This window comes from Pristiophorus japonicus, chromosome 2 (assembly GCF_044704955.1).
Source record: "Pristiophorus japonicus isolate sPriJap1 chromosome 2, sPriJap1.hap1, whole genome shotgun sequence".
NCBI classification, from domain to species: domain Eukaryota; kingdom Metazoa; phylum Chordata; class Chondrichthyes; family Pristiophoridae; genus Pristiophorus; species Pristiophorus japonicus.
Window position 1 is genome coordinate 36612526 of NC_091978.1, and position 19880 is coordinate 36632405.

At 41.7% G+C, this 19880-nt stretch overlaps 1 protein-coding gene across 3 annotated transcripts in view; it reads left to right on the forward strand.

Moving 5' to 3' along the window:
• The window catches only part of LOC139236670 (charged multivesicular body protein 3), a 173051-nt gene that overhangs the window by 52662 nt on the left and 100509 nt on the right, over positions 1-19880 (forward strand). Inside the window, exons 2-4 of one of the 3 annotated variants that reach the window (XM_070866846.1) lie at positions 4013-4152; positions 6635-6750; positions 9009-11126. In XM_070866846.1, the coding sequence (XP_070722947.1) occupies positions 4021-4152; positions 6635-6750; positions 9009-10551 (1791 nt within the window). In that variant the 5' untranslated portion in view covers positions 4013-4020 and the 3' untranslated portion in view covers positions 10552-11126. Of the gene's footprint in view, positions 1-4012; positions 4153-6634; positions 6751-9008; positions 11128-19880 lie in introns of those variants that run through there. The other 2 variants (XM_070866845.1, XM_070866848.1) reach the window with 2 other exon arrangements.

The window sequence follows — 19880 nt, forward strand, 5'->3', positions numbered from 1 at the left end:
GACTGTCTCTAATTTCTGATGTATTATAAAATATTCAACTAGAAAACTATCGTTAGACAAGTATTGCAACGTTGCATCTTGATGTTTGTTTGTGAGTGAGGCAAATTATATTTGGGTTGCTGTATGTGCAACATTCTGAGTATCCTAGTAAAAAGATGACAGTGCAAAGATTCAGTTAACACTTTCCTTTCTGTCTCGCTGGCTACCTTTTTTGTATTCGCACTCATTGCTATAATGTCAGTAAAGCAGCAACCCAACTGCACGCAGATGAGTTAACTGTGCTGTTTGAAGGAATAAGCTAGCAATGTGTCTAATCTGAGCAATCATAGCTACTTCAAGTTAAAATAAAACGGTCGAAATTGAAAATACTGTAAACTTGTTTTTTGAATTTGACAATTTTAAGAGTGAGTTTAATAATTCTTTGGAATATGTTACAATAGATTTTGACAACATCTGACATTGCCATTGTATTACTGTCACCTGAAACCTGTGATTATGTTCTAACACACACTCATTCATCTATTTTATGGAATACACGTGCCATGCTATTTCATTTCAGTCTGTCACTAGGCGTATTTGGCAACACTCGTCCAACACTTTAGGGGAAAAAAATCGCACTGAAGATAATATGCTGTAACATGTAAAGTTCTTAATTTGCCACGTCAAATTGATCTTGCCATTATCCCCACCAGTGCACTCTCCCTATGCATCTCAGTTTGGAAGGAGATAATTAATGTGTTCAGTTTGATGTCATTCATAGTTGAAGTAGACACAGCATGAAAATTTCACTTGTCCATCATTATACTTCACTAACAATACTGGATTTCAACAATAAATTGACGGCCAGTGAAGCAGGATGGAAAGTGCAACTGAATCATTGAAATATAATCCGTTTACTAGAATCCTTAGAATGTTGTGTATGTAGCAATCTCAGAGTAACTTGTTTCACTCAAGTGTTGAAATGCAAAGTTGCACCTGTCACTAAATTCTTAACTATTCCTCCTTGAGGCTTATCTTTTTTTTAGGAAATAATTCTGTTCTACTTCAATAAAAAAAGTTTTATTGAATATAGATTTTCCAGGGTTTTTAAGGAGAGAATTTCTTTTGAGATGGGTATCTATCTGATGATGCCACTTTTTTGAGTCGTGGGAAAAAAGAATATGTTTGGGCTCCTTCACATGGCGTGACTTTTAGCACAAAATAATTTTGCTTCTGTTTCTGAACATTTTCTTATCTTTAGGTGAATCATCTATACATGTACAGCGTATTTAATTCAATGGAAAAATGTACAATTATCCTTTTCTTAACTAACATTCCAAATCTCACTTTAACATAAGACATCGTTTGCTTTCCCTTTCTTTTCAGCAAGGCGAACTATGGCTGATTTGGGAGTGGGGATGTGTGCCAATGCCATTTTTATTCCCACAACTAGCCTGAAAGGACTGAGTGTGACATTTACACTGAATTGACCAATAGACTTTTAAACTTTTAGAATGGCCGTGTCAAGCCGGTGTGTCACTTGTATTCATAGTTCTTTGGATAGTAAAATCTCTGATCTTTATATCACTGGAGTTAGCTTGCTGATTAAGCCGGTCGTGTTTCAATGCAAATATAGAATTTTATAACCTGTTCATTGTAACAATAAGCATCACCTGTTCATTACATGATATGGTTACTGGCACAGTTTAATGCTAGAGGCGGTATTTTCTATGCAGAGGCAAAATGGTCGGTGTGCTCATTTTTAACTTTTTTTAAAAAAGTTGACACAGAATTCCTTTTTTGAAATTTTATTTTGCATCAAAATGTACTTACCCTTTGTTTGACCATGCTGTGGAAAGGCAGGTTATTGGTACTCGAGGAAGGAACAAGGATGAGAGATGGCTACACACTTAGTTTTGTGATGCAAATAAGCAAAGTTTTGTGATTTAAAAAAAATATATATTATGTATCATTTTCAAAATGACCATGGCCAATTTTATAGCAGTAATTTTCCTGCTACCTCTTTCTGCTCTCCATGAAAATTGCCTGTCCTCCGGTCTCTTTCTCAAGTGCTCTTTTGATGGTACGAGAATAACCTAGAATTGCCCCCTGATCTTCCCCCACCCCACCCCCCCCCCCTCCACACACACACACCTCATCTAACAACAATTCAGTTAAGATCAGTAACTCAAAAGTATTGCGAATCCGCATCGTGATATGTGTAGAAATGCCCATAAATCTGTATAATGTAGCAAAAAAAATATTGGCCCGGATTTTGCGGTCAGCTATGTTCATTGCACTTACACTTGCTCACAGGCTATCTGTGGGCTTTTGTATTGGAATTAGAAATCCAAAATAGTACGGTGCCATCGATAGGGGATCTGGGACCTGTGTCAACAGGACAAGCAACTGTGCATCTCCTTAACCAATCAGATTGAAGAATCTTTACTAAGCCATAAGAGTCTGAACTAGGAAGTTTAAGTTTGAATAGTGAATTCAATGCCAAATCATGTAGAGAAAGCAAAATAAAAAGGGAAAGAAAGCTGGGATTAAGAGATAAGAGACGGTTCCAAAAAAAATTAAATTTTAAAGCTCTCTAACAATAATTAAAATCTGAAGGACTGAGACTCCAGAGAGATTGTTTGGCAGTAATTAAAACTTAACACGCTGTGTTAAATTCATTTGCACTTGAATTGACAAGCCGTAACTTTTTCTGGCATGTTTAGTGGGTATGTATCACGCAAGTACTACAACTTCATGCCCATCTATTTATTTGAATGCCGAGTCTCTGGGCGAGTTACTGGTATAGTGAAGCTTCTGGAGGAGCAGGGCAACTTGTACAGCAACTTCCTGATTTCGGCATTTAACTGCGCATGTGCAGCCGCTGAAAGTTGCTGTCCGATTTACTCTTTAATAACAGTGAGCGCAGATAGACTTACTGTTATTTTTACTGCAAAATCCGGGCCCTCATGTCTGCACACATTTTCTGTCAACTTTTTCCCTTTTTAAATTCTCGTGTCCACATTTATAATGGGAACGGCTCCGAGATAAACTTGTCAGTGGTTTATGAAGGCACTGCAGCGTCGCCAATGACGAGAGGGTTTAATTACAGGTTGACAAATTTCTATTATACATGTGGCTAAGAACAGAAAAGACTGACGGGTCCATTGAATTTATCCCCAACAGTCATGGCACAGCAAAGCATCGTGATTCCAAGTGTTCCCTCCCACTAGTAGTCATGTAATCTCCTGGGAGAGACAAAACCCAACTTAAAATGTCCTGGGCCACTTCAGAGGGCAGTTAAGAGTCAACTACATTGGTTTGGGACTGCAGTCACATATAGACCTGGGTAAGAACAACCGGTTTCCTTCCCTAAAGGACATTCGTGAACCAGTTGGCTTTGTGCGACAATCCAATAGCTTCCATGGTCACCTTATATTTCCAGATTTCTTTTCACTGAATTCAATTTCTCAAATTGCCTTTCCAGCATTGATATAATTTAATAGGTATAGCAATATTGTCTATCTATGTATTCATCTGCTGAATTATACAAATGTTGGAATAAATTTACCATCGATAATCTAGCATTAGAAGTGTAGAAAGGGTGCATGACAGAAATGTTGCATAATAGAGAGCCTGCAGAGGAGCGATAGGCTGAATGGTCACCTGTACTGTAAGATTCTGTGATTCTTCCATGTAGCCAGGGAATAAATGCTACTTTTCCCCCTTAGTTCATTTTTTAAAATGACTTGCATTTATATAGGGCCTTTCATAACCTCAGGACATCCCAAAGCACTTTACAGCCAATAAAGCACTTTTTGAAGTGCTCGTTCGTTTTAAATGTTTATAAAAAATAATTATTCCCTTTTTCAAAAAGTAACCTTCTCGAGGGCAATTAACGATGGGCAATAAATGCTGGCCTTGCCAGTGATGCCCACATCCTGTGAACGAGTTTTTAAAAAAAATGTATTGTATTATACCTTCTAATATTTGGTGTTTTTTGGAACCTCTTGTGGTGTATTTGTTACCTCAGGTGATTTGATGGAGGGTGAGCTTTATTCTGCACTTCGTGAAGAGGAAGCGTCTGATTCTACCGCCAGCACTAACTTCAGTGGTGAGATGCATTTCTACGAGCAAGTGGAAGACACTAAAGATGGGATATGGCTGGTCCAAGTAATTACTTTCCTTTATGTTTTTCAAAATGCTACACTAAGGCCGTTGAAATGTTAAAGTATTGAATCTTTTTTTTAACATCTGGTTGAAATATGTGAGGAGGGGGGACTAAATTTAACAGAGTAGTTATTGCCAGGTCAAGAAATGAAGGAGTCCAGAGGAGCTATGTTTTATTTTGCCGTTGTAACATCAGATGTATGTGACAGTGACATTTTTGCAATCTGAATTCTGTAATGTCATTGTTGCATGTTGATGAACTATTATGTCAATAACTTTTAAAAGTGGCGATCCCCTTTTTAATTATCTAAATCTTGAGTTTTGTAGTCCTACACAAGTAAATGACAGCAGTAGTTAAGCTGCTCTTAAACCAAAATTAAGTTAATAACTACATCATAGGCAGTCCCTCGAATCGAGGACGACTTGCTTCCACGCCAAAAAAAGATGAGTTCACGGGTGTTTTAATGAAGGACCTAATATTCCAGGTCCTGAACTACATGTTGAAGGGTGGAAGATGCCAGTGCGTGGATTTTTTCAACTTGTGGTGGCCGTTGCACACCAGCCACCACACGGGCTTGACAGAGCTAGGTCTTGGTCCAGTGGCAAGCATTGACCAAGACAACTGGAAACCTGCTCTGCTGCATGGACCTAGTGCGCACACATGTCGCAGTGTGGGCTGACCCGTGCTGCCCCTGGGCCCTTGCCTCTTTTGGTTCCGAACTCACGCCTCTTCTGGGCCCCGATCACGTTGCTCTGCGATCACACGCCGCTCCTTCGCCCTGACCTTGCCGCTCCTGCTGTATCTGCCTACGCGATCTGAACCTTGATGATGTCCAATCCAGTTGTCCTCTTCGCTGCCGTCGCCCTCCTGCACCAGCTCGTGCTGTACCTTTTATGGCCCCGACCTGCCGCTGATGGTCTCTCGCAGGTCGGAGCAGCCACACTGCCCGTGGCCACCGCTCGCCGCTCCTTCTTGGCTGTGATGCTTTGCCATAGTCTATTATTGTTGATGGTCTATCCTACGGGAGACCATCGTTAACAAATAACAAGGATAGTGGGTACCCTTATGGAAAACGTTGAGGGAATGGCAGTAATAGCCTAAGCTCTATACCCTTCCTCTCCCATCAGAATGACATTGGTAAGACTTGGACAGTGAATAGTCACCCCCATGCCAACAAGAGAGCATGGGGAGAAGCTTTGGAAAATAGAGCAGGAGAAAGACCCAAACCTGTACCCTACACAAAAGGAAAGCACATATTACATAGCATTATAAACAACACAATTCTTTGATACACCCATGTTGCTTATAAGAATCACTGATTCTAGAGATGATGAAGAGGGAGGGAGATGGAGCTGGAGAAGGAGCAGAAGCTGGAATGGTGTTTTGGAATGAGGCAAAAGGTAGAGTGGCAAATTAACAAAAGGGTGTGGGAAGGGGTAGTGGCACCATGAACTATGGTGCATGGGGGTATCTCTGAATTGTTATTGGAAGGGGGAGTCTTGGATGTGGTTGAGTGACTGTTAAGCTAAATTTAGGGTTAGTGATGGTCTGCTGAAAATGTAACTGTTTAGTGCTTAAAATGAATGAGAAATCCACCATCAATGTTGCACCTTAACTTTGCATTTTCCCCATCTGCTTGGTATACTTGTGTTTTTCCCCCCATTCAATAAAAGTGAAGAGATGTTGGGAATACCGAGAGCTCAAGTTACAAAGTATAACTCATTTCTTTTCACTTTAATGGACTTGTGCTCAGGGCCATTCTTGAGTTGTCAACTTTTTGGAGACTGCATCAGTCTTTTTGTAATTGTTGGTTAGCATTTGCTAGTTTTGTAGATCTTGGACCTGTGCTCTGACAGGGGTGGCGGGTGGGGGGGAACAAATCCTAACAATCAATGACTAGTATTCAAATGTTGTGCTTCAACACCGGAATGTATGAAAAATTAGTTTTTTCAAATCTTACGCAGTTGGGGTAAGTTTCATCAATATAGTTCTTTTCTAGGAGCCACTTAATGTAAATGATTCGTTTATGTGGAGGTAAAATGCATGAACTTTGACAAACTGTGGGCTCTGTTCACATTAGTCTGCAAGTTTTCTTTTTTTAAATAGCAAACAAATGGAACAGACCCTTCTCGTAGAATTTCAGGTGGCATTTTTGTCTCATGTTTTGTATTTTTAATGTTTTTTGAGAAGAGAAATTGCTTTAAAGAATTGGCATACGAGAGAATGCATTCAACATCAATAAGAAATGCTGAAATGCATTGCTTTCACCAGACTTGACGGATAATTCCTTTCTTCCATCAACACGCCCCATGCCCATTGCCCTTGGTGCCTTTCTGAAACCAGCATGAAAGGAAGTGCCAACATCTTGGGTCACAAACCTGTGCATATTCTGTAGCTGAGCAAAGATATGCCACATGATATCCGAATTGGTAAATGGCATTTCTGTTTGTTGTTTTGTAATAACCTCTTAACATTACTTCACAGGTTGTGGCTAAAGATAAAGATCCTTTATTGTGCAAAGATCAATGGCACAAGATGGTGAAGAAAGTGTCCCAGTTTGGTATACGTACAGGAGCTTTCAATTGTTCCGATGACCCCAGGTAAGTTTTAGAGTCTGTTCACCATGCAATCCTTTAGAGCATGTTTGGGTTCTGTCTGTTAACGCCAATTATGTTATAGAACTGTGTCCATTTGTAGTAATAATCCAGCTTTCCGGCTGCTGAATCTCCTTTTTACACTTTTGTGAAGGATTTAGCAACAGTGGACAATTATGCCTGTTCAGTTCATGCAGTCATATTTGAAAATGACTAAGACATTCTTTGATAAGTGAAGGAGGGAAAGGTCACACAGGCGGAGACTACTAAAAGAATCTTGCTGGCATGTACCTGTATAAGCAGTCTGAGGGATCAGCTGATGTATGATTTTAAATGGTAGAAATGACACTTGCATTATCAGCGGTGCCTATGCTTTTTTTCCCACCAGCAGCACTGAGGCATCAGCTGAAATCCCTATACTGACCATAGCATTGCTTATTTAACCTTAGAGCTGCCTCCAATCTGTAAAATAAATGGAGTGTTACTTGAATGTGGATATTCATGATTCCTACCCACTGATGTGAATGATTTATAGTGTGTGGTTGTACAACAGGAATTACAGAATAGAGTCTTAATTTTTTTTTAATGTAATTGACGTGGAAACAACTGGATTACAGAGGTTATATAACCGTTCCTTCCAAAAACCTATTTCCATATGATGACTATAGTTTCAGCAATTATTTGCGTCGTGCTTGTTCTTGATCTGAAGCCACAATGGCTGTGAGCATTGGATATTAACATTTCTAAATCATGATTAACCGAATTTGAAATGTGCATTTTAAATTTATGATGAAGGGTTTCTTTCAGTGTTGGAGGTTTGTTTCAATCCCATGAGGACCAAGGCAAGAAGGTCATGTCTATTTATGGCTCTGTTTGTCAGTTTTAACTTGTTACTTGGTTGTTAAAAATGAACCACGTCATTAGCCATAAATGGCCATACAAAGGCATGAATGACATCCTCCATGACCATGACCATAGTATGACACCCCTCCTTGTCCTCCTCAACCTCCACAGCATTTGATAATCAACCTAGCTTTCTCCTTTTATTTGCTTCTCCTCCATTGTCTAGCTCTGCAGAGCTGCCCTTTTATGGTTCTACTCCTATTCAGCTGAATACAGCCAGCACATCTCCAGCAGTAGCTTCTTTTCCTGCCTCTCAAACATCAACTCTGGAGTCCCCAACAATGTCTTCTTGGACCTGTGTCATCAAGGGGTGGCATGTAGATGAGGACCAGGGGGCAAATATTTACCTCGGGCTCAGATCGAAGGTTTGCCTCCAAGTCACACACCATCCTGGCTATCGCTGTTCCTTCATTGTCACTGGTCAAATTTCTGAAACTCCCTACCTAATAGTATTGTGGGAATACCTTCGCCACAGGGACTGCAGCAGTTAAAGAAAACCCCCACCACCTTGTGTGCAACTCGGATGGGCAATAAATGCAAGCCTTGCCAGTGATGCCCACATCCCGAGGAATGATTTTAAAAAATCAGCTTACATAGCTTACGTCTAGCTCTAGTTCTTCACTATTTCAACCTCACCTCTGCTGTCAGACTGCTCATGGTGGATGTCAAAATTTCCTACAAATGAGCATTGGGAAGATGAGCTGCTCTTTTCAGTCTCCATCTAAACTCTACACCTTTGTCACTGACTCCATACCCTTTTGTTCCACTTTCTCATGCTGAACCAGATGCAGGAAACCTTGCCATCTTGTTTGACACAGAGCAAACTTCAATCCCCACATCCTAACCAGCAACAAGGCTGCTTACTTCTGCCTCTGTTCCTATCTCACCCCTACTGTCACTAGAACCTTTATCCATGGTTTTCTTCATCTCTAGACTCAGTTCCTTCAATGTACCCATTGCTGGCCTACCATTTTCCACCATCCATAAACTCCAACTTGTTCCAAACTCAGCTATATCCTGTCCTGCTCACCCATGACTCCTGTCCTTGGTGCTCTATATTGGTCCCCTGTCCCCCAGTCTAAAGCTCTCCATCTAGCTACCTCTCTACTCCACCTCCAAATGTCGTCTCAAATCTTACTTTTTTAAAAATGCCTTTGATCACTTCCCCTAACTCTTCTACTGCTCAATGTCAGCTGTGTGATATTTTCACTGTTAAAGCAGCAACATAGATACACACTGTCGTTCATGAAGGTGAGTTGTATTTGCAAATAATTTAATAGATAGCTGTTGCTAGTTATCTGCATAAGGTGTGCAAATAATTATAAAATCTATTCACTTGTTCTGTCCGCATATTTCTGTAGATACTGTAGCAAAAGAGGATGGTTGAAATCCACGCTCATAATGTCCATTCCGCAGACTAACACTTCAAAAGGGAAAGTGATGCTTAAAGAGTACGGCGGCCGCAGGATTGAAGTTGAGCATATTTTTAAATGGATAAACGCTCATGTGGCATCTCGAATCAAAACCATCCGAAGCACTGACCAGCTAATGAAAGAATGGAATAAAAGTGACCGATATCTTGTAAAGATGTACTTGTTTGCAAACCTAGACCAGCCGCCTGCATTCTACTCTGTTCTCAGCGTCAAATTTACAGGTCGTGTGGAATTCATTTTTGTTGATGTCCAGAACTGGAACAATGACAGCCACATGAAGGAGATTGGTGTACATCAGTTCCCAGCGTATATAGTGAAAACTCCTGAAGGAATCTATAAATATGGGAACACTACGGGAGAGTTTATATCGCATCATGCAATGGATGTATTCCTTCGATCATTGCAGCCTGAAGTAAATGACCTCTTTGTCTTAAGTCTAGTTTTGGTTAATTTAATGGCATGGATGGACTTATTTATAACGCAAGGTGCTACAATAAAACGATTTGTGGTTCTTATAAGCACATTAGGAACTTATAACTCCTTATTAATAATGTCCTGGTTACCTATAATTGGATTTCTTCAGTTGCCATATTTGGAAAGTTTTTATGAATATAGTTTAAAATTTTTGAGGTATGCCAACACAACCACTTTGGCTTCTTGGGTGCGAGTTGACTGGACTTTCTACTCGTCCCATCCAGCTCTATTTCTCAGCACATATCTGGGTCATGGTTTGCTAATAGATTACTTTGAAAAAAAACGGAGACGAAATAATAATGATGATGAAGTAAATGTTAATAATCTTGAATGGCTGTCAAGTCTGTGGGACTGGTATACAAGCTACTTGTTCCATCCAATTGCTTCATTTCAGCATTACCCTCACAATTTGGATTGGGAGGAAGATCCTGATTTGTTGCTGGAGAGACTTGCTTTCCCAGATCTGTGGCTGCATCCATTGATACCAACGGATTACATAAAGAACCTACCGACATGGCGATTTAAATGTCATGTAGGGCATTCCGAAGATGAAGTAAGTGAAAGTTGCCATGAGACTGACACTGATTCCGAAAGTGAACGCCATGATGTAGTGTGTAATAAATCAGGAATACGTGATAATGAAGAGGCAAGTGCACGCCAAACGCCTGCTGCAGGAACGGTGCCAACTAATGAAGAAACCAATGCCAGTGAGAGAGATTCTGGCAACGTTTGTCGAACCACACCAAGGTTACACGGAAACACGAGCGTCACTGAAGATGATGAGCCAGATTGGTCTGCTTGGCCCACCAACATGCTGCAATGTTCAGAATGCGTGGTGTGCCTGGAGAATTTCAGAAATGGCTGTTTAATAATGGGGCTCCCCTGTGGTCACGTGTTCCATCAGCAATGCATTGTGGTCTGGTTGGCGGGAGGAAGACACTGCTGCCCCGTGTGCAGATGGGCTTCGTACAAAAAGAAGCATCGTTTTGTCAGATAAGAACAATTGGCCAGCCGCAACAATGTTTCCCAGTCGTCTGAAAAATACTTAACATCTATTTCAGGCTCTTGTATATCTAACACTCAATATATATTGTGATGTTCGTTGTTCATGTTTGTGCTTTTTTGTGGTTTAAATTTAGTTTTATGTAGGTTTTTTTTTTTGAGCTGATCCACATTATAACCACACTACATTTACTGATGAGTCTAATAAAGTCCCCTTGTTTATTTCTGGATGCTTTGTAATAGTAACACGGTAATTCTTGTTTATTTTGTTTCGGTATGTTCAACTATTAAAATTGACACCTACCAGAGACTTAAAATGAAAGACCTTACGATTTGACATACTTAATTAGGAAAAAAAAAATTAAATGAATTTACAATTTTATTCAAAAGAATTTCCTTTCCTATTCTGGTTACAGAATATTGGGCAGTATTTCTTTACATAGATCTGGGGACAGCTCATGATGCTTTTGAAGTGAAAACCTGCTTATTGTAAAAGGGGTCAATAAAAAAATATATAATGTGTGATGTGTATTCATTTTTCATTTTGGAACATATTTTTTGAAGACAGTCTAAGGAAACTGAGCCTTCTGGACAGCTATTGAAAATGAAATAAAACTGAATAATTCAGAAAAACATCTCGTACAGAAGTTTGGGCAACAAATTATTAAGATGCTTACTGTGTTTTCTGAATATAATTTTATTGGATTGCCCATATACTTTTATTTTTTATTCGTTCTGGGATGTGGGCATCGCTGGCAAGGCCAGCATTTATTGCCTATCTCTAATTGCCCTTGAGAAGGTGGCAGTGAACCACCTCTTGAATCGCTGCAGTCCGTGTGGTGAAGGTACTCCCACAATGCTGTTAGGGAGTGAGTTCGAGGATTTTGACCCAGCAATGATGAAGGAATGGGGTATATTTCCAAGTCCAGATGGTGGGCAACTTGGAGGGGAACTTGTAGATGATGGTGCTCCTATGCGCCTACTGCCCTTGGTAGAGTTTGAGGGTTTGGGAGGGGCTGCTGAAAATGCCATGGTGAGTTCCTGCAGTGCATCTTATAGATGGTAGTCATGATGCGCCAGTGGTGGAGAGAGTGGATGGTATGCCAGTGAAGCGGACTGCTTTGTCCTGGATGGTTTCGAGCTTCTTGCGTGTTGGAGCACTCATCCAGGCAAGTGGAGAGTATTCCATCACACTCCTGACTTGTGCCTTGCAGATGGTAGCTGGTCCAGTTAAGTTTCTGGTCAATGGTGACCCTCAGGATGCTGATGGTGCGGGATTCGGTGATGGTATTGCCGTTGAATATCAAGGGGTGGTGGTTAAACTCTCTCTTATTCGAGATGGTCATTGCCTGGTACTTGTGTGGTGTGAATGTTACTTGCCACTTATCAGCCCAAGCCTGAATGTCGTCCAGGTCTTGCTGCATGCGGGCATGGACTGCTTCATTTTCTGAGGAGTTGCGAATGGAACTGAATACTGCAATCGTCAATGAACTGCAATCACGTCTGACCTTTATGATGGAGGGAAGGTCATTGATGAAGCAACTGAAGATGGTTGGGCCTAGGACATTGCCCTGAAGAACTCCGGCAGCAATGTCCGTCTTTGGGTTGAGATGATTGACCTCCAACAGCCACAACTATCTTCCTTTGTGCTAGATATGATACCAGCCAGTGGAGAGTTTTCCACCTGACCCATTGACTTCAATTTTACTAGGGCTCCTTGATGCCACACTCTGTCAAATGCTACCTTGAAGTCAAGGGAAATCACTTTCATCTCACCTCTGGAATTCAGTTCTTTTGTCCATGTTTGGACCAAGGCTGTAATGAGATCTGGAGCCGAGTGGTCCTGGCAGACCCAAACTAAGCATCGGTGAGCAGGTTATTGATGAGTAAGTGCCGCTTGATAGCACTGTTGATGACACCTTCCATCACTTTGCTGATGATTGAGTGTAGACTGAAGGAGGCTGATATGGATCATCGACTCGGCACCTCTGGCTGAAGATGATTGGAAACTCTTCAGCCTTGCTGATGATTGAGAGTAGAATGATCGGGCGATAATTGGCCAGATTGGATTTGTCTCTTTGTGGACAGGACATACCTGGGCAGTTTTCCACATTGTTGGGTAGATGCCAGTGTTGTAACTATTGGAACAGCTTGGCTAGAGGCGTGGCTAGTTTGGAGCACAGGTCTTCAGCACGACAGCCGGGGTGTTGTCAGGACCGATAGCCTTTGCTGTATCCAGTGCACTCAGCCATTTCTTGATATCATGTGGAGTGAATAGAATTGGCGGAAAATTGATTTCTGTGATGGTGGACCTCAGGAAGAGCCCGATATGCATCATCTACTCTGCACTTCTGGCTGAAGATGGTTGCAAATGCTGCAGCCTTGTCTTTTGCACTTGCGTGCTGGGCTCTGCCATCATTGAGGATGGGGATATTTGTGGCACCTCTTCCTGCTGTTTAATTCTCTACCACCATTCACGACTGGAGAGCTTTGATCTGAACCGTTGATTGTGGGATAACTCGGCTCTGTTTATAGCATGCTGTTTCCGCTGTTTAGTATGCATGTAGTCCTGTGTTGCAGCTTCCCCAGGTTGTTACCTCATTTTTAGGTATGCCTGGTGCTGCTCCTGGCATGCTCTTGTGCACTCCTCCTTGAACTGGGGTTGGTCCCCTGGCTTGATGGTAATAGTAGAGTGAGGGATATGCTGGACCATGAGGTTACAGATTGTGGTTGAATACAATTCTGCTGATGACCCATAGCGCCTCATGGATGCCAAGTTTTGAGCTGCCAGATCTGTTTTGAATCTATCCCATTTAGCATAGAAACATAGAAAATAGGTGCAGGAGTAGGCCATTCGGCCCTTCTAGCCTGCACCGCCATTCAATGAGTTCATGGCTGAACATGCAACTTCAGTACCCCATTCCTGCTTTCTCGCCATACGCCTTCATCCCCCTAGTAGTAAGGACTACATCTAACTCCTTTTTGAATATATTTAGTAAATTGGCCTCAACAACTTTCTGTGGTAGAGAATTCCACAGGTTCACCACTCTCTGGGTGAAGAAGTTTCTCCTCATCTCGGTCCTAAATGGCTTACCCCTTATCCTTAGACTGTGACCCCTGGTTCTGGACTTCCCCAACATTGGGAACATTCTTCCTGCATCTAACCTATCTAAACCCGTCAGAATTTTAAACGTTTCTATGAGATCCCCTCTCATTCTTCTGAACTCCAGTGAATACAAGCCCAGTTGATCCAGTCTTTCTTGATATGTCAGTCCCGCCATCCCGGGAATCAGTCTGGTGAACCTTCGCTGCACTCCCTCAATAGCAAGAATGTCCTTCCTCAAGTTAGGAGACCAAAACTGTACACAATACTCCAGGTGTGGCCTTACCAAGGCCGTGTACAACTGTAGTAACAGCTCCCTGCCCCTGTACTCAAATCCCCTCGCTATGAAGGCCAACATGCCATTTGCTTTCTTAACCGCCTGCTGTACCTGCATGCCAACCTTCAATGACTGATGTGGTAGTGCCACACAACACAATGTGTGAAGATGAGACTTCATCTGCAAAAGGACTGTGTGGTGATCACTGCTGCCAATGCTATCATGGATTGATGCATTTGCGACAGATAGATTGAGGACGAGGTCAAGTAGGTTTTTCCCTCGTGTTGGTTCTCACCACCTGCCGCTGGCCCAGTCTGGCAACTATGTCCTTCAGGGCTCGGTCAGTAGTGGTGCCACCAAGCCATTCTTGGTGATGGACATTGAAGTCCCCTACCCAGAGTGCATTCTGTGCCCTTGCTATACCCTCAGTGCTTCTTCCAAGTGGTGTTCAACATGGAGGAGTACTGATTCATCAGCTGAGGGAGGGGCGGTAGATGATAATCAGCAGGTTTTTTGCCCATGCTTGACCTGAAGCCATGAGACTTCATGGGGTCCAGAGTCAATGTTGCCACCACCTCGGGTGGGACATACCCAGGGTTGGTGATGGAGGAGTCTGGGACATTGGCTGAAAGGGATGATTCTATGCGTAAGACTTTCAGGCTGTTGCTTGACTAGTCTGTGGGACAGCTCTCCCAATTTTGGCACAAGTCCCCAGATCTTAGGAGGGTCGGCTGGGCTGGATGTGCTGTTGCCGAAGCTGGTGCTGAGGTCGATGCCAGGTGGTCGGTCTGGTTTTATTCTTAATGTTTCTTGTAGCGGTTTGTTACAACTGAGTCCCATGTTAGGCCATTTCAGAGAGCTGTTAAGAGTCAACCACATTGTTGTGGGTTTGGAGTCATATATAGGCCAGACTAGGTAAGCAAGGCAGATTTCCTTCCCTGAAGGACATTAGTAAACCACATGGGTTTTTACGACAATCCAGTAATTTCATGATCACCATTACTGACACTAGCTTTTCATGCCAGATTTATTTGATTAACTGAATTTAAATTCCACAGCTGCCGTGGTGGCATTTGAACATATCCAGGCCTCTGGATTACTAGTCCAAAAGCCACTATGCTACCATTCCCATCTGAATGTATCTTAATTAGATGAGGCTTGCTGAATTGCTTGAATTCTTTGCTGATGTGCAGAGAAAAGCAAGTTATGTTTTTTTTCCAGAAATTTTGGTGAAGGCCAAAGGTCTATAGTGCAGACAGCACTAAGGTTGAAAAGAGCAAGATGTTTATTTAACAGTGGTTAGGCAGAGATAAGCCTAGATTTTCAAAGTTTGTATATCATAAGTGGAATGAAAAACTGCGTCGAAAAGCTACAGAAAAGTGTAGGAGACTTTTTTTAAACTTGAGGGTCTGCCTGAAAGATTCTCTCAGATTCAGAGTCAATGACATTTGCTGTATTTCCACCTGGTTTCTCGGCGATGTTCCAATTTTTGGGTTCAAAATCACCGGGTGCAAGTTTCGTCAGTGTTCCACCGGCGGTTTTGGAATACCGCTGGGGGGGTGGGGCGTGTAACACTGATAAAAACCACTTCTGCCCAAGCTTGGTAGTAGCAGTGACCCGTAGTTGCTGAAATAAACACCACCCAGGAGAAACCAGCCGGAGCAGCAGCAGTCGGTATGAAACCCAGCAAATAAAAAGGTAAGTGAAAGTTTTTTTTACATTCCTTTGCAGCGATTCACTGAGAAAGGGTCCTGTGAATGTTTTCCAATTGTTGCTTTTTTTTAAAAAAATATTTTTTGTGTTTTCCCCCTCCCTAGGCCCACCTCCCAGCCTCGGACTAAATTTTGACTAAATACCGCTCAATTTGACCAGGATCACGCTTTCCCCCGAGAATCCACATGGAACACTGATTTTTCCCACCAGGTAGAATGTTTCCATTTTTGATCAATTTTCCGCCGGCCTTAATTGAATAATCTTAGCGGTTTTTGGGGCGGGAATCTGGCAGTGGCAGTTTTTGATCATATTCCAACCCGTGGCACCTTATGGCTGGCCTCCAACATTCTACCACTACATAAACTAGGGTGATCCAGAACTTAGCTGGCCATGTCCTAATTCACACCAAGTCCCGCTCATCCATCACCCCTGTGCTCGCTGACCTATATTGGCTCCCGGTTAAACAACTCCTCAATTTCAAAATTCTCATCCTTACTTTAAAATCCCTCTATCTCTATAATCTCCTCCCGCCCCGAGATGTCTGCACTCCTCTAATTCTTCCCCGTGAGCATCACTGATTGTTAGCGTGAATGTTTTCTCAGAAGAATCACTCAACACTCAGAGTCGGTTCCAACGCCAATTCGGCCTTTATTAACGCTCAGCGGGGAGGAAGTCTCAGGACTGGATCCAGGCTTCTCTCCACAGAACAAAGGGTTTCATGGATTTTTATATGTTTCACAACAGTTTACTACAGTTACTCAGCCCATTACGGCTGGACACAATCCAAAAATAACGATTATAGATTACATATAGGTTCTTTTAACCCAATAGAATTCCCCTGATACCTCAGGAACTGCATGTTTGGTTTTGTCAGCTCGGGCTGATTAGTGTTCGGTTTTTGTCAGCTCGGGCTGATTAATGACCTTGTTATGTGAGACAGGTTCTCTCCTTATCTCTCTTCCTCGGGAAATCACTGGTTCATTATGCTTATCTGGTATCCCAGGCATTCCTGGTAGTGGGCCTCACAGGGTCATTGCTCGGTCAGTCCCAGTTCATTACTTGACTAACGGGGTTCCCATCATGCTTGGGCAGCCATTTTATATGTGGCCGCTTTAAACTTATGAGTTTAGATATATTCAACAGGTGCCTAATGCCTAGTGTTTTATATATTCAGCAGGTGCCTAATTCCTACAACACTGATTATAACCATTGATGCCTCGGCCCCAAGCTCTGGAATTCCTTGCCGAAATCTTGCTACCTCACTACCTCTTTCCTCCTTGGAGACGCTCCTTAAAACCTACCTCTTTGACCAAGCTTTTGGTCACTAGCGCTAATTTCTCCTTATGTGGCTCGGTGTCATTTTTTAAACTCAAAATACTCCTGTGAAGTGCCTTGGGACGTTTCACTACGTTAAAGGCGCTATATAAATACAAATTTTGGTTATGACCTGAAGAGTGCTAAACATTAGTAATAACAAGATCTCTCGTGTTCCGGATATGGTGATGTCGCTCATGCCGCTATGTGTGCTATCTTTCAGTAGGTGAAATTATGCTCGCTCTAGGGTAACTGGGGCCATTATAAACCAAATTATAAATCAATAAATTGGTTTATTCTTGTATGGAATGTAGTCAGCATAGCATTTTCACAGTGTGATTTACCTATTTCCTATTTACCTATTTTTGTAACATCAAAATAATAAACATTGCCCTTTAATAAAGGCCGAAGTTGGCAATGCTCAAGTGAATCACATTTTTAGAAGGGGAGACTCCTCTATCTCTTTGTTTTAGGCTCAAACTTTTCTAGAGAAAGGAAGACAAAGGTTAAATATCTGTTTGTGGACTTCCAGAAGGCATTCACAGTAGAAAACACTCAAAACATCCCAATAGTGGATAATCAAGGGGCTATAGGGAGGGAGGAACTTAATGCAATCACTATCATGAAAGAAGTTATACTCAGTTAAATAATGGGACTAAAGGCAGACAGGTCCCCTGAACCTGATGACTTACATCCTAGGGTCTTAAAAGAAGTGGCTGCAGAGATAGTGGATGCATTAGTTGTAATCTGCCAAAATTCCTTGGGTTCTGGGGAGGTCGCAGCTGGATTGGAAAATTGCAAATGTAACACCCCTACTTAAAAAAGGAAGCAGACAGAAAGCAGGAAACTGTAGACCAGTTAGTCTAACATCTGTGGTTGGGAAAATGCTGGAGTGCATTATAAAGAAAGCAGTAGCAGGACATTTGGAAAAGCATAATTTAATCAAATAGTCAGCATGGTTTTATGAAAGGGAAATCATGTTTGATAAATTTGCCGGAGCTCTTTGAGGATGTAACGAGCAGGCTGGATAAGGGGGACTCAGTGGATGTGGTGTATTTGGATTTCGGGAAGGAATTCGTTAATGTGCCACATAAAAGGTTACTGCACAAGATAAAAGTTCACTGGGTTTGGGATAATAGCATGGATAGAAGATTGGTTAACTAACAGAGAACAGAGAGTTGGGATAAATGGGTAATTTTCCGGTTGGCAAACAGTAACTAGTGGGGTGCTGCAGAGATCGGTGCTAGTGCCTCAACTATTTACAATCTATATTAATGACTTGGATGAAGGAACTGAGTGTAATGTAGCCAAGTTTTCTGATTATACAAAGATGGGTGGAAAAGCAAATTGTGAGGAGGACACAAAAAATCTGCAAAGGGATATAGACAGGCTAAGTAAGTGGGCAAATATTTGGCAGATGGAGTATAATGTGGGAAAATGTGATGTTGTCCACTTTGGCAGAAAAAATAGAAAAGCAAATTATAATTTAAATGGAGAAAAATTGCAAAGTGTTGCAATACAGAGGGACTTGGGTGTCCTTGTGCAAGAAACACAAAGTTAGTATGCAGGTACAGCATGTAATCAGCAAGGCAAATGGAATGTTGGCTTTTATTGCAAGGGGATAGAGTATAAAAGCAGAGAAGTCCTGCTACAACTGTACAGGGTATTGGTGAGGCCACACCTGGAGTACTGCGTACAGTTTTGGTCTACATATTTAAGGAAGGATATACTTGCATTGGAGGCTGTTCAGTGGAGGTTCACTAGGTTGTTTCTGGAGATGAGGGGGTTGACTTATGAAGGTAGGTTGGGCCTATATTCATTGGAGTTCAGAAGAATGAGAGGTGATCTTATCGAAACATGTAAGATAATGAGGGGGCTAGACAAGGTGGATGCAAAGAGGATATTTCCACTCATGGGGGAAACTAAAACTAGGGGACAGAGTCTCAGAATAAGGGGCTGCCCATTTAAAACTGAGATGAGGAGGAATTTTTTCTCTGAACGTTGTAAATCTATGGAATTCTCTGCCCCAGAGAGCTGTGGAGACAGAGTCATTGAATATATTTAAGGCAGAGATAGACAGATTTTTGAGCGATAAGGGAATTAAAGGGTTATGGGGATCAGGCAGGGAAGTGGAGCTGAGTCCATTATCAGATCAGCCATGATCTTATTAAATGGAGGAGCAAGCTCGAGGGACCAGGTGGCCTACTCCTCCTATTTCTTATGTTCTTATGTTATTATTTGATAAGATACCACATAACAGGCTGTTAGATAAAATTATAGCTCATGGAATTGAAGGAAAATTATTGATCTTGTTAGGAGAGAAGTTAGGCTGTAGAAGACAGAGATTGGGATAACAGGTATGTACTTGAATTGAAAGTAAGTGTCCCACAAGGATCTGTGTTAGGGCTTCAATTATTCACTATATTTATTAATGATTTGGATAACACAATAGAGAACCATATATCCAAGTTTGCCAATGACACAAGGATTGGTGGAATAAAATTGCTCAGAGACATTAATCGATTAAGTGAATGGACAAAACTATGGCTGATGGCTTTTAACGTGTGAGATCGTCCATTTTGGACCAAAAAAGGATAGATCTGAGTATTTTTAAAATGTTAAAAGCTAGGAACAGTGGAGGTCCAAAAAGATTTGCAGGTCCATGCCCTAATCTTATTCTCTCTCCTCACTTTTAAAAAAAAAATCACTCTGTAATTGCCACCCTGGAGATTTGTACAGCATAGAGTATCTTCTATATCCAGTTTTCTTTCCTACGGTATGAATAAAGGGCATCTTGAGAAAAGAGGGTTGTGACAAAATGAAGGCCTGCTAATGGTAATCTAAAATTTGAATGGGGTGGCAGGATATGGTTTTATTTTTTTTTTAAACTTTCCTTTAGCTTATCTGGAAATTTCAA